Below are 13,450 nucleotides of genomic sequence, written 5' to 3' on the forward strand. Positions count from 1 at the left end.
AAAAGACGGGGCACACTGAAATAAAATATATTTTTTTAAAAAATAGGGCACATTCAGGATTTTTTTTTTCCTTTCCCCTTTTATAAATGCAGCCGGAGAAGCACCTGGAGTAAGACAAGAAATAAAGGATGTCACTACGAACTTAGGGGAGACAGGTCAGCTCTCATGCCAGATTATTGGGAGACCTCTTCCTGACATTAAATGGTATCGTTTCGGCAAAGAACTAGTACAGAGCCGAAAATACAAGACATCATCAGATGGGCGCACCCATACGCTGACTGTGCTGACAGAAGAGCAAGAAGATGAAGGGGTTTATACCTGTAAGGCTACCAATGATGTTGGAGAAATTGAAACCAGCGGCAAGCTCTTATTGCATGCTCCTCCACAATTCCACTCTGGTTACCCCTTGAAAGAGAAATACCGTGCAGGTGTAGGTTCCACTCTTCGCCTCCATGTTGTCTACATTGGTCGACCAGTGCCTGCTATTACTTGGTTCCATGACAAGAAACTTTTAAAGAACACTGAAAACATTACGATTGAGAACACAGAGCATTATACCCACCTTTCCATCAAAAATGTACAGCACAAGACTCATGCTGGAAAATACAAAGTGCAACTCAGTAACATTTTCGGAAGTGTTGATACTGTACTCAACGTGGAAATACAAGGTAAGCGCTATCTATTTTCTCTCCCCGCCCCCAAAAGTTAATCATCCATGTTTGTCAAGTACGGCTTCATGCACTGATCTCCTTTTCTGCAGATAAACCAGATAAACCAGCAGGACCAATTGTGGTGGAAGCTCTGCTGAAGAACTCTGCGGTCATCAGCTGGAAGACACCTGAAGATGACGGCGGTGCCTTCATCACAAATTACGTTGTAGAGAAAAGAGAAGCGAAAGAAGGTGCTGAATGGCAATTGGTGTCATCGAGCATATCTGGCACAACGTGTAGGATTGTTAATCTAGTTGAAAATGCAGGGTATTATTTCCGTGTCTTTGCTCAGAACGTATTTGGCGTCAGTGAAGCATTAGAGGTTTCCTCAGTTGTTATTATCAAGACACCTTTTGGTAAGTACTCGTAAAAGTAAATCATCATCCATTGTTGAATTTATAACCCGTCTACTAAGCAAATCGACTTCATGTCCTGGAAATGTTTTATTTTACAGAAAAACCAGGACAACCACCTCAGCCAAATGTATCTGCTATTACAAAAGATTCCTGTGTTGTATCTTGGAAGCCACCTGCAAGTGATGGAGGCTCAAAGATTAGAAATTACTACCTTGAAAAGCGGGAAAAGAAGCAGAATAAATGGATTGCTGTAACCACAGAAGAAATTCGTGAGACTGTATATTCTGTCACTGGCCTTATTGAAGGTCTGGAATATGAATTCCGTGTAAAATGTGAAAATCTGGGTGGTGAGAGCGAATGGAGTGAAATTTCACAACCGATTATTCCCAAATCTGATATACCAATTCAGGCACCACATTTCAAAGAAGAAATCAGAAATCTGAATGTGAGATTTAGAGGTCATGCCACATTTGTTTGCAAAGTCACCGGTCACCCTAAACCTGTTGTAAAATGGTTCAGGCAGGGCAAGGAGATTATGCCAGATGGTGAAAAGGTGAAGATACAAGAATTTAAGGGAGGATATCATCAACTGGTGATTACAAATGTAACAGATGATGATGCTACTGTATACCAAGTGAGAGCAACCAACCAAGGAGGATCTGTTTCTGGAACTGCCTCCTTAGAGGTTGAAGGTAAATTATGTGTGTTTTTTAAAAGTACAATTATTTTTTGTTAAATTTTTAAATGCAAGTTAATGGACAAAAATCCAAACTTCCATTTGACTCCTACATTTAAGATCTTTGTCCAATAATTTCAGTGCTAACAGAGTTAGGGTTAGGGTTAGGATTAGATTAGCCTTCAGATATGATACCACTGCATGGAGTCTTGTCTAAACAGCAAGCTTTATAGACCAATATTCTGTGGTTTGAAAAATGAACTTTATAATTAAAAAAAAAAAAACAATATATGGAACACATTTTTAAAACAATTAGTACATGTTGTACCAGCCTTTTCAGGGAACAATTATCTCACAACTGCTTCTATCATAGAAAAATTCAGTTATGCCCAAACTGGCATTCATAATTTTAGCATAGCTTTTGTGAAATATTTCAATGAACTTTCTATCATGGTATTAGATAACTCTCTATGATGTATGTATCTAGTAAGAAGCGGTGCAAAAATTGCTGAAAGCTGCACTTTGTGTGGATAATCTCCAAATATTATAATATGAACTTTGATTATTTGGCAATGGAAAGAATTTATGGCACAAAGTAAATTTCAAATAGACTTTAAGCTGAAAAAATGTCCCGCTCCCAGAGAATCACTTTTCCTCTGTTAAAAACAATATTAAATTTGTTTACTGTATTCAGTTTGCTAATTTAATTTTTCTTGTGTGTTTTTTTCTTAAATAGTTCCTGCTAAAATCCACCTACCTAAAAATCTGGAAGGTATGGGAGCTGTTCATGCCCTCCGTGGGGAAGTTATTAGCATCAAAATTCCATTCAGCGGCAAGCCTGATCCGGTGATCACTTGGCAGAAGGGGCAAGATCTCATTGACACAAATGGACATTACCAAGTTATCGTTACGAGATCCTTCACATCTCTTGTTTTCCCTAATGGTGTGGACAGAAAAGATGCCGGTTTCTACATTGTCTGTGCTAAGAACAGATTTGGCATTGATCAGAAAACAGTTGAATTAGATGTGGCTGACGTACCCGATGCACCAAGAGGATTGAAAGCCAGTGAGGTTTCAAGGGATTCTGTCAACTTAACATGGAACGCTCCAGCCAGTGATGGTGGAAGTAGAGTCACACATTATACCATTGAGAAACGTGCTACAACAGCTGAAAGGTGGATCCGTGTCGGCCAAGCTCGTGAGACACGATACACTGTAGTGAACCTGTTTGGTAAGACAAGCTATGTCTTCCGCGTTATAGCAGAAAATAAGTTTGGGCAAAGTCAGCCTTCTGAATCAACAGACTCTGTTATAACCAAAGAAGATAAGACAAAAGTATTTAATTATGATGAAGAAGTTGATGAGGCCAGAGAAGTCACCACAGCCAAGGCAACTCATTCTTCTACAAAGGAGCTCTACGATAGATATATGATTGCTGAAGAACTCAGCCGTGGGCAGTTTGGAATTGTTCACCGGTGCGTTGAGATTGCCTCCAAGAAGACTTACCTGGCTAAATTTGTCAAAGTTAAAGGTGCCGATCAAGTACTAGTAAAGAAAGAAATTTCTATCCTAAACATTGCTAGACACAGAAATATTTTGTATCTTCATGAATCATTTGAAAGCTTGGAAGAGTTGATCATGATCTCCGAATTCATCTCTGGAGTTGACATCTTTGAAAGATTGAACATTCCTGGTTTTGAACTTAATGAAAGAGAAATTGTAAGCTATGTACGCCAAGTATGCGAAGCTCTGGAATTCTTACACAGTCACAGCATTGGAAACTTTGATATCAGGCCTGAAAACATTATTTATTTCACAAGAAGAAGTTCTACAATTAAACTTATTGAATTTGGCCAGGCAAGACAACTGAAACCCGGTGATAATTTCAGGCTTCAGTTTACTTCTCCTGAATATTATGGTCCTGAAGTCCATCAGCATGATTTGGTTAGCACAGCCACGGATATGTGGTCTCTTGGCACTCTAGTGTATATACTTCTAAGTGGCCTGAATCCTTTCCTTGCTGAAACAAACCAACAGACAGTTGAAAACATCATCAGTGCCGAATACAATTTTGATGACGAAGCCTTCAAAGATATAAGCATTGAGGCCATGGACTTTATTGACCGCCTACTAGTAAAAGAAAGAAAATCTCGTATGACTGCTACAGAAGCTCTTAACCATCCCTGGCTGAAGCAGAGAACCGAGAAAACCAGCACTAAAGTAATCAAAACATTAAGACATAGGCGTTACTACCAAACACTGGTGAAGAAGGAATGGAGTACCGTTATATCAACTGCCCGTATTTCATGGGGAGGTGCTGTCAGATCTCAGAGGGGAGTTACTGTTGCTAAAGTTAAAGTGGCATCAATTGATATTGGCCCGCTTTCTGGTCAAATAATGCATGCTGTTGGAGAAGAAGGTGGACATGTCAAATACGTCTGCAAAATTGAAAACTATGACTCAGCCACACAAGTGTACTGGTATTTTGGAGTGAAGCAACTGGAAAACAGTGAAAAATATGAAATCACCTATCATGAAGGCATAGCTACAATGTACATCAAAGATATTGGTAGAGCAGATGATGGTACCTATAGATGCAAAGTTGTGAATGACTATGGGGAAGACAGTTCCTATGCCGAACTATTTGTTAAAGGTATCAGAGAAGTTTCTGACTATTACAGATGCCGAACTGTCAAGAGAGTGAAGCGCCGAGTAGATACCATGCGACTTTTGGAGAGGCCACCAGAATTTACCTTGCCTCTATATAACCGAACTGCCTATGTTGGTGACAATATCCGGTTTGGAGTAACTATAACAGTTCACCCAGAACCTCGTGTAACCTGGTTCAAATCAGGTCAGAAAATCAAACCAGGAGATGATGACAGGAAGTATACCTTTGAAACAGATAAAGGTCTTTATCAACTTCTAATCCACAATCTTAATGAAGATGACGATGCTGAATACACAGTGCTGGCACGTAACAAATATGGTGAGGATAGCTGCAAAGCTAAACTAACCGTTGTTCATCATGCTCCTGCCGAAGACACCACTCTGCGACCCATGTTCAAAAGGCTATTGGCAAATTCTGAATGTCAAGAAGGCCAGCATGTCTGCTTTGAGATCAGAGTCTCTGGCATACCAAAACCAACACTGAAGTGGGAAAAAGATGGTCAGCCGCTCTCAGCTAGTCCCAATATTGAAGTTGTACATGAAGGATTAGATTATTATGCTTTACATATAAGGGATACCTTGCCTGAAGACAGTGGCTATTACAGAGTTACGGCTACAAACAATGCTGGTTCTACAAGCTGTCAGGCTTACTTGAAAGTAGAACGCTTGAGGTACATCAAGCGGGAATATAAGTCTGAAGAAGAGAAGCAAAAAGTTGTACAGAGAAGAATTGACAAGACTGTGAGAATGGCAGAAATTCTTTCCAGAACAGAAACTGTTGCACTGACACAAGTAGCCCAGGAAGCTCTGAGAGAAGCTGCTATCTTGTATAAACCAGCTGTAAGCACAAAAACTGTCAAAGGTGAATTTGAGCTGACGAAGGAACAAATTAAAGAGGAAAAGAGACTCCGAATGCCTTATGAGATCCCAGAGCCCCGCAGGCATGTGACTTCTCTTGAAGAAGATCAGAACATCAAACTATTTGTGCCTATGTCGGACATGAAGTGGTACAAGAAGCTGAGAGACCAGTATGAAATGCCAGGAAAACTTGACAGAATTGTTCAGAAGCGACCCAAGCGCATTCGTCTTTCCAGATGGGAACAATTCTATGTAATGCCACTGCCACGCATTTCGGATCAATATAAACCTAAGTGGCGCATACCTAAATTGTCACAAGATGATCTTGAAATAGTGAGACCAGCACGTCGTCGCACACCCTCTCCTGATTATGACTTTTATTATAGGCCAAGAAGGCGATCCCTTGGTGATCTTTCTGATGAAGAAATACTTCTGCCTGTCGATGATTACTTGGCCATGAAGCGGATTGAAGAAGAAAGACTGCTACTTGAAGAAGAACTGGAGTTAGGCTTTTCTGCTTCACCTCCAAGCAGAAGCCCTCCACGCTTTGAATTGTCCTCTCTTCATTACTCTGCAACAGATGCACAGAGAGCTGCAGAAGTATCTAGGGGAAGAGAGTTGAGATATGCAACTTATCATATACCCACTAAAGAAGACACGACTGCAACTTATGCACAGCTTCGAGAACGTCATGACAGAGCAGCTTATAGGCAACCTAAACAAAAGGAGAGAATAATGGCTGAGAAAGAAGATGAAGAACTCTTACGACCAGTTACTACCAGGCAGCGGCTCTCTGAATACAGGAGTGAACTGGAATATATGTCACAAGAAGAAAAGAGACGGATGAGGAGAAGGAGAGAAAAAGAAATAACTGAAATCACATCAAAAGAGGAAGAAGAGGAAATAGAAATGGTGAGACACGTTCATCGGGAATATTCACCTCCTTCAAGATTACTCAGAAGAAGACGTTCTCTTTCTCCAACTTATATTGAACTGATGCGACCTGTTTCAGAATTAATTCGGCCTCATTCACATCCTGTGGAAGAACCTGAGAGAAGATCTCCCACACCAGAAAGAACTCGTCCACGTTCACCAAGTCCAGTATCCAGTGAACGATCTCTCTCTCGATTTGAAAGAACAGCAAGATTTGATATATTTTCCAGGTATGAATCCATGAAAGCTGCTTTGAAAACTCAAAAAACAATGGAAAGGAAGCATGAAGTTCTGACTCAAGAACCTTTCACTCTAGATCATGCTCCACGCATCACTCTCCGAATGCGCTCACATCGTGTCCCATGTGGTACCAACACCAGATTTATTCTGAATGTTCAGTCCAAGCCAACTGCTGAGGTGAAATGGTATCATAATGGTGTTGAAATCCAAGAGAGCCACAAGATACATTCTACCAACACTAGTGGTGTATTGACCTTAGAGATCCTTGATTGCCATATTGATGACAGTGGCACATACCGTGTTGTGTCTACAAACTATAAAGGAGAATGTTCAGACTATGCAACATTAGATGTTACAGGAGGAGACTATACTACATATAGTTCCCAGCGCAGAGATGAGGAAGTTCCTAGAACTGTTATTCCTGATCTGACAAGAACTGATACATATGCAATCTCTTCATTTAAGAAAATTTCTGAAACAGAAGCAAAGTCTTCGGTAAGAGAAGTCAAGTCGGAACTGACAGCAACAAGGGAGTCATTATCATCATATGAACATCATGCTTCTGCTGAAAAGAAAATCAGTGCGTCAGAGGAAAAATCAATAGAAGAAAAAGCTGTGCACCGGAAATTTAAAACCACTCTACCTGCTACAATATTAACAAAACCCCGTTCAATCACAGTTTCTGAAGGAGAGACTGCAAGATTTTCATGTGACACTGATGGTGAACCAACACCAACAGTCACATGGCTGCGTGGTGGACAAGTTCTTGTTTCTTCTGGGCGTTATCAAGTGACACGCACTGAATATAAGTCTACATTTGAAATTTCATCTGTCCAGATCTCAGATGAGGGCAGCTATACTGTTGTGGTTGAAAATTCTGAAGGAAGGCAGGAAGCTCACTTTAGCTTAACTGTTCAACGAAAAAGGGTTCCAGAAAAAGCAGTTACGTCACCTCCAAGGGTCAAGTCTCCTGAACGGCATGTGAAATCTCCAGACAGAGTAAAATCTCCAAAGCGAGTAAAGTCTCCTGAACCATCACCTGCCCCTTCCAAAGCAAAATCGACCGTCGCAGAGAAAACCACACCAGCTGAAAAAGTAGACTTGCCAGTTGTTATGGCTCCCAAGATAACACAACAGCTGAAGGTTGATGTTTCGGGCGATAAAGTGAAACTATTCTGTTCAGTTGAGAGCAGTGTGTTAAGTGTCCGAGAAGTAGCCTGGTATAAAGATGGCAAGAAATTAAAAGAAGATGATCGTTTCAAACTTCATTATGCAGCTGATGGAACTTATGAACTTAATATTCATAATCTTCAAGACTCTGACCAAGGTGAATATACATGTGAGATTATTGGAGAAGGTAGCTCTTCTAAAACTAGCTTCCAGTTTACTGGACAAGCATTCAAAAATATGAGTTCTCAGATATCAAGCTTAGCCAAAACGCAAAAGCTGGTTCAGAAAGAAGCAGAAGTCCTTGAATTATCTACCCAAAAGAAAGCTACTGTGACTTCTCAAGAAAAGGCAGTAGTCCAAGAGGAAATTGTTAAGACGTCTCTAATAGCTGAAGATACGAGTTCTGAGATATCAAGCTTAGCCAAAACGCAAAAGCTGGTTCAGAAAGAAGCAGAAGTCCTTGAATTATCTACCCAAAAGAAAGCTACTGTGACTTCTCAAGAAAAGGCAGTAGTCCAAGAGGAAATTGTTAAGACGTCTCTAATACCTGAAGATACGAGTTCTGAGATATCAAGCTTAGCCAAAATGCAAAAGCTGGTTCAGAAAGAAGCAGAAGTCCTTGAATTATCTACCCAAAAGAAAGCTGCTGTGACTTCTCAAGAAAAGGCAGAAGTCCAAGAGGAAATTGTTAAGAAGTCTCATATACCTGAAGATATTAAGAAACCTCATCCAGAAGTTAAAGCCACTACCACCAAAATGTCAGTGTCTGAAGGCGAAAGAACTGTTGTCAAAGCCAATGTTCCCAATGCTTCTGATGTAAAATGGCTGCTAAATGGAGTACAGTTAGCTAACTCTGAAGATTATAGATACGGTGTATCTGGAAGTGACCATACATTGACCATTAGCAAGGCTACTCAGAGAGATGAGGGAATACTTACCTGTGAAGGAAAGACAGAAGATGGTATCATAAAATGCCACTTCGAAATGAACGTTTCCAAAGATCTTTCAAATGCCCCAACCTTCATCACTCAACCAAAATCTCAAAATGTTAATGAAGGACAGAATGTGCTACTGACCTGTGAAGTCACTGGAGATCCTTCTCCTGAGATTCATTGGTTTAAAGATAATCAACCAGTAAGTAATTATTTGTTAGCCATAAAAAAATTATTTGCATGCTTGGATTAAACATGACCTTAATTAAACCTCTCTTCCTGTTATCAGATTGCTCTCTCATCCAACGTCCAAGTAAATCGTTCCAAGAATGTTTATTCTCTTGCAATCCAAAATGCTGCATTGAGCGATAGTGGAAAATACACAGTCAAAGCAAAAAATTTTCACGGGCAATGCTCTGCAACAGCATCCTTGACTGTCCTTTGTAAGTTTATTTTGTCTTCCAGTTTTCCTTTAATGACATTAGGACTTAGATAATATAAGAAAAGCAGCTGATCTTGTGGATTCTTTAAAGTATCACTTTAAGTACTGAATCAAAAGTGCAATCTAAATGAGGATGTTATTATATTTAAATAAGCGTATAATAAATATTTAAGAAAACATTTTATGCCAGCTCAGTGTTGTCATAAAGCTTTCAAGTATCCTAACATATCTTGGCTATTAACCCGTTGGTTCTGGTGATAATTGATTAAAAAATTCTCAAGAATATTAAATTCCAAATAGTGCACAGCCTTCGGGATTTTAAAAAGTATTGAAGTTTTCAGATAAAATATAAGGCTGTACATATCCGAGGAATCATTGGGTTACTTTGTGTTTGCTATCTCTTTGTATACAGGCTTGTATTTAAGGAAAGCTGTGGTATTTTTTAATGGTGCTTTCAATGAATATAAATGAGGAAAACAAAGCACCCTTCTAAGTATTTCCCCCCCACAATTCTTGAGTACTTATAATTTTAATGAGTAATTTTAAGCCATTTATATTTCCCTGATCATTGTAATAATAACTTATTTACAATAAGAATATTCTTGCATCATTATTCATTATTGGAACCTTATGTCAAAAACCAGATTCAGTTTTCCTCAAATTGCAAGCCACTCCTGTTTTTCTTTTCATAAAGTCAATAGAGAACATGCGTCTTTACCAGCTAATGTGATGTCATTGGTTTTTTTTCCTCATGTATGTTTGCTATGCTCCACAGCTCTAATTGAAGAATCTCCAAAAGAGGTAGTGTTGAGGAGCAGTGGTGAAGCGAGCATGCAGGACAGTTTTTCTTCAAAGTCATTTCAAATGTCCGCTTCTAAACAAGAAGCTTCGTTCAGCAGTAGCAGTATGACTGAAACGAAATTTGCAAGCATGTCTGCCAAAAGCATGTCTTCCATGAAAGAATCCTTTGTAGAGATGAGCTCCAGCAGTATAACGGGGAAATCTAGTCTGACCCAAATGGAGAGTTCAACTAGTAGCTTGCTTAAATCTGGTATGAGAGGTGAGCAATACAATTATATGTAGAGTTAGAGAAATCCCTGCTACTTCCTTTAGAATACCTCCTGTCCCAATGAAGTCATAACCTCCACTGAGAATTAATTTTCAACTTTTTTTTTCTTGTTTTGCAAAGGGATACCTCCCAAAATCGAAGCGCTTCCAAGTGATATCTCCATCGAGGAAGGAAAAGTGCTGACCATCTCCTGTGCTTTCTCTGGAGAACCTACTCCTGAAATAACCTGGTCCCGCAGAGGGCAAAATATTTCTAGCCAGGGGGGCAGATTCCATATTGAAACCTGTGAAGATTTAACCACGTTTATCATAATGGATGTTCAGAAGAATGATGAGGGCCTTTACACGCTGAATTTAGAAAATGACTTTGGCATCGACTCTGCCACTGTGAATATTAACATTCGATCAATGTAGAAAGTACAATTATTTTCTTTGCACTTGACTTCTGCCAAGTGACTCATACGGACTGAAATAATCGATTTGTAAATATATAGTTTTTAAAATAGTATTTTTATACCTTCCTGAACGAGAACAAGGTCCTAGAAATTACACTATGATTTATCGTCATCATTATGTGACTTTAAAACTTTTTTTTTTTCATTTGACATGTACATACTGTATATAGCCGATGATAACGGTTATGGAGTTTTGTACCATTTATTTTATGACATTTGAAAATGTAACTTTTGGAACCGTTGGTAGGAGAAAGTTCCTGGCGGAACGAATACCCTGCTCAACATTGAACTAATATTGGTGCCTCAACAAAAAGTTGATGTCTAAGAATGCCTCAACAGGTAGAGAGGCTCCCTGTTGAAGACTCCTTTCCTGACACCTAAGAGATGATGCTGTGCACGTTTTGTTGCGTGCATGAATTTATTTGCAATCAGAAACATAAGCCATTGGTGAGGTTTGCATTTACCCTCCTGTAAGCCCCACTCTAATAGCTTATGTTGGGTCTGATCAAAGTCAAACTTTATTTTTCTCATGACTGATTTACCATAGATGGAACAAAATGTCAGCGGCCAGCATTTTGTTCATCGCCTCTCTATGCATTGTTTCTGGCACAATGACTGCCTGAACAGCTTACAAAAAAAGTAACATCACCTGGCTATCCCGTTATTGAACAAAGCTGTTTAGGAACTCATGTACAGAAGCAGTGCCAACTCTTGGAGGTTCCATGGATGCAGTGATTATGTAATAGTGGTAGTATTTAGGTAGATAATGTCAAGTCTGGGCAACTAAGTTCTCAACCACAGTTTAAGGAAAATGTAAACTGTTGCTATAACATCACATTTTGCCCTGAACATAAATTTAGTTTAGTTTCATAAGTAGTAAACTATTAGTGAGCTCTTAGCTATTTTACTGAACCTCCTTGAGATAGTGTTTTAAATAAAGCATGCCACCTGCACATTACCGCCTCTGTATCCTAGTCTTTTTTTGTTCCTCTTTCTTCTACTTGCATTCCTACTTTCAACCTCTGTTTGGGGGGGGGGGTTAACCCATGATGCAGAAACTACAAATGGTCCTTCAGTTCCTTAACATTGTGAAATTCGGCTGCATGATTTTGGATTGTTTTCAGCCCACACAGTTTCTCCCATTTAAATATTTACAACTACACAAAATGAACCCTTTAAAGCCTACAGACTTTATTCCTGGTGCACAGTAAGCATCCCTAATCCATAAAAGGAAAAATTAAATAAAATGCAATGACATGGAAGCAAAGAGTGGTTAAGTGAGAAAAGGGAATTTCGTTCATCACACTGTTGTTAAATATGTGGGAATCCTGCCTTGCATTTTTCACCAGGCAAGGAAGCAACAGGAGAGTCGATTTGCGTATGGTTTACGCAAATGTTGCATATGGTTTACCACCAAAAATCTGGGGATGATGTTTGAAACCTGAAAGTGTTTCAGTCAGAGCAGGATTACCAAACTCATTCTGAATATCTTTTTTTTCCCCCCCAAATAGAGCAGGGGTGTCAAACTCACATTGTCGTCACGTTGTCGTCACATGACATATCGCAACATTTTCCCCTTTGCTAAAACGGGGGTGGGCGTGGCCAGCGTGAGACACATCCAGGTTGCGGGCCGCGAGTTTGACACCCCTGAAATAGAGAAAGTCACCTCTGTAACAGAGAAGGGCTGATAAGAATTCATTACCATCCCTACTCATCAAAGTTGAACTTTAAATAAATGCTCAGTCTTAAGAATGGAAAAAATTAAGACAACAGCAGAACCAAAGGAAAAAAAATAACACAGCTACATCTCTTGGAAACAAAAACGAGCACAGGCCATTGACCTTATAATCTCCACTTTTCCATTCACTGATGGAGAGGATCAGCAGTCTCTAGGGTAGTGCAAACAGGATCCAGTGCAGCATGGTGTTAAGTGCAAAAATAATTATAAAACCTGCCCATGTTTGCGTGTGCAGCTGCTGAATGGTTTTGTGATGCCAATTTGTTCAAGTATTTCAGCAATTATTATAAAATGAAGTAGAGGGAAGAGGGATGCAGGACAGGGAGAAATTGATTCAGAGTAACAATTTAGAAAAGCCATCAAAGCTTTTTGTCAGCTTTGATGCCAAAGGCTTTAAGCCTTGTCAACTATCATCACACCATAGTTATTACCAATTTGACAATGATACCATCCTATAAAGCACAGGCAGACCATCTTGTTTAATTGAAAGCCTTAGCTGATTTTTGACCGACAGGTTGAGCAGCACATTGTGGCTATAATCAGGCCAAACTGAACTTGATTTAATTTAAACTTTCCATAGGAGGCAAAAACATGCATCCTTCCTCAGAAAAAAAATACATGTGACAGATCTGGTTAGCCCCTGGATAGAGGATCATAAAGAAATATAATTGTGGACAGCATTAAAAAGTTCAAAGAAAAAGAAAAAAAGCTGCCAGAAGAACACAATGGGCACTCATATTCTGGACTATTCATGGGCTCCTTAACTGGCCAACAACAGAAGATAGAGAAATTTTATGTATTTTTTGTTAAACACTGCTCCCATCCATATAATGCCTTAATCATGCCAGAGTCAGCAAGTCCATAGTTTAAGGTTGTTTATTTACAGTGAAGACTAAAATACTACATAAAACATTGAACAATAACATCGTTATGTGAGACTAATTGCCAACTGTTATGAGATGGTGAACGACAGCTTAATTCCATTGAAAGTTTTGAAAGTTTTCTTACAGCAACTGTGATTTTTGAGGTTTTGAAAAATGTATTGGGTAATAAAAAAGTATATTCCCTTCCATGAGATTGTTAGAATAATAGACTATGAGAGCAAGTGATATATTCTAGATCTAGACTTATAGAAGATAGGGATATCCTTGCTATTGTAATGTTAGCCTTTGGAACAGACCTATATATCTCTACAAATTTAT

At 39.2% G+C, this 13,450-nt stretch overlaps 1 protein-coding gene across 2 annotated transcripts in view; it reads left to right on the forward strand.

Annotated features, from left to right (window-relative positions):
* TTN (titin) overlaps positions 1-11,468 on the forward strand; it is a 319,867-nt gene extending 308,399 nt beyond the window's left edge. For both annotated transcript variants that reach the window (XM_070957152.1, XM_070957229.1), the window contains 7 exons: positions 93-668; positions 761-1,066; positions 1,165-1,758; positions 2,479-8,747; positions 8,835-8,988; positions 9,763-10,047; positions 10,177-11,468. In XM_070957152.1, the coding sequence (XP_070813253.1) occupies positions 93-668; positions 761-1,066; positions 1,165-1,758; positions 2,479-8,747; positions 8,835-8,988; positions 9,763-10,047; positions 10,177-10,469 (8,477 nt within the window). In that variant the 3' untranslated portion in view covers positions 10,470-11,468. The remainder of the gene's footprint in view (positions 1-92; positions 669-760; positions 1,067-1,164; positions 1,759-2,478; positions 8,748-8,834; positions 8,989-9,762; positions 10,048-10,176) is intronic.
* Positions 11,469-13,450: the final 1,982 nt, after the last annotated feature.

The sequence above is a fragment of the Pituophis catenifer genome, unplaced genomic scaffold (assembly GCF_029215685.1).
Source record: "Pituophis catenifer annectens isolate HBS135680 unplaced genomic scaffold, rPitCat1.0.hap2 SCAF_1, whole genome shotgun sequence".
NCBI classification, from domain to species: domain Eukaryota; kingdom Metazoa; phylum Chordata; class Lepidosauria; order Squamata; family Colubridae; genus Pituophis; species Pituophis catenifer.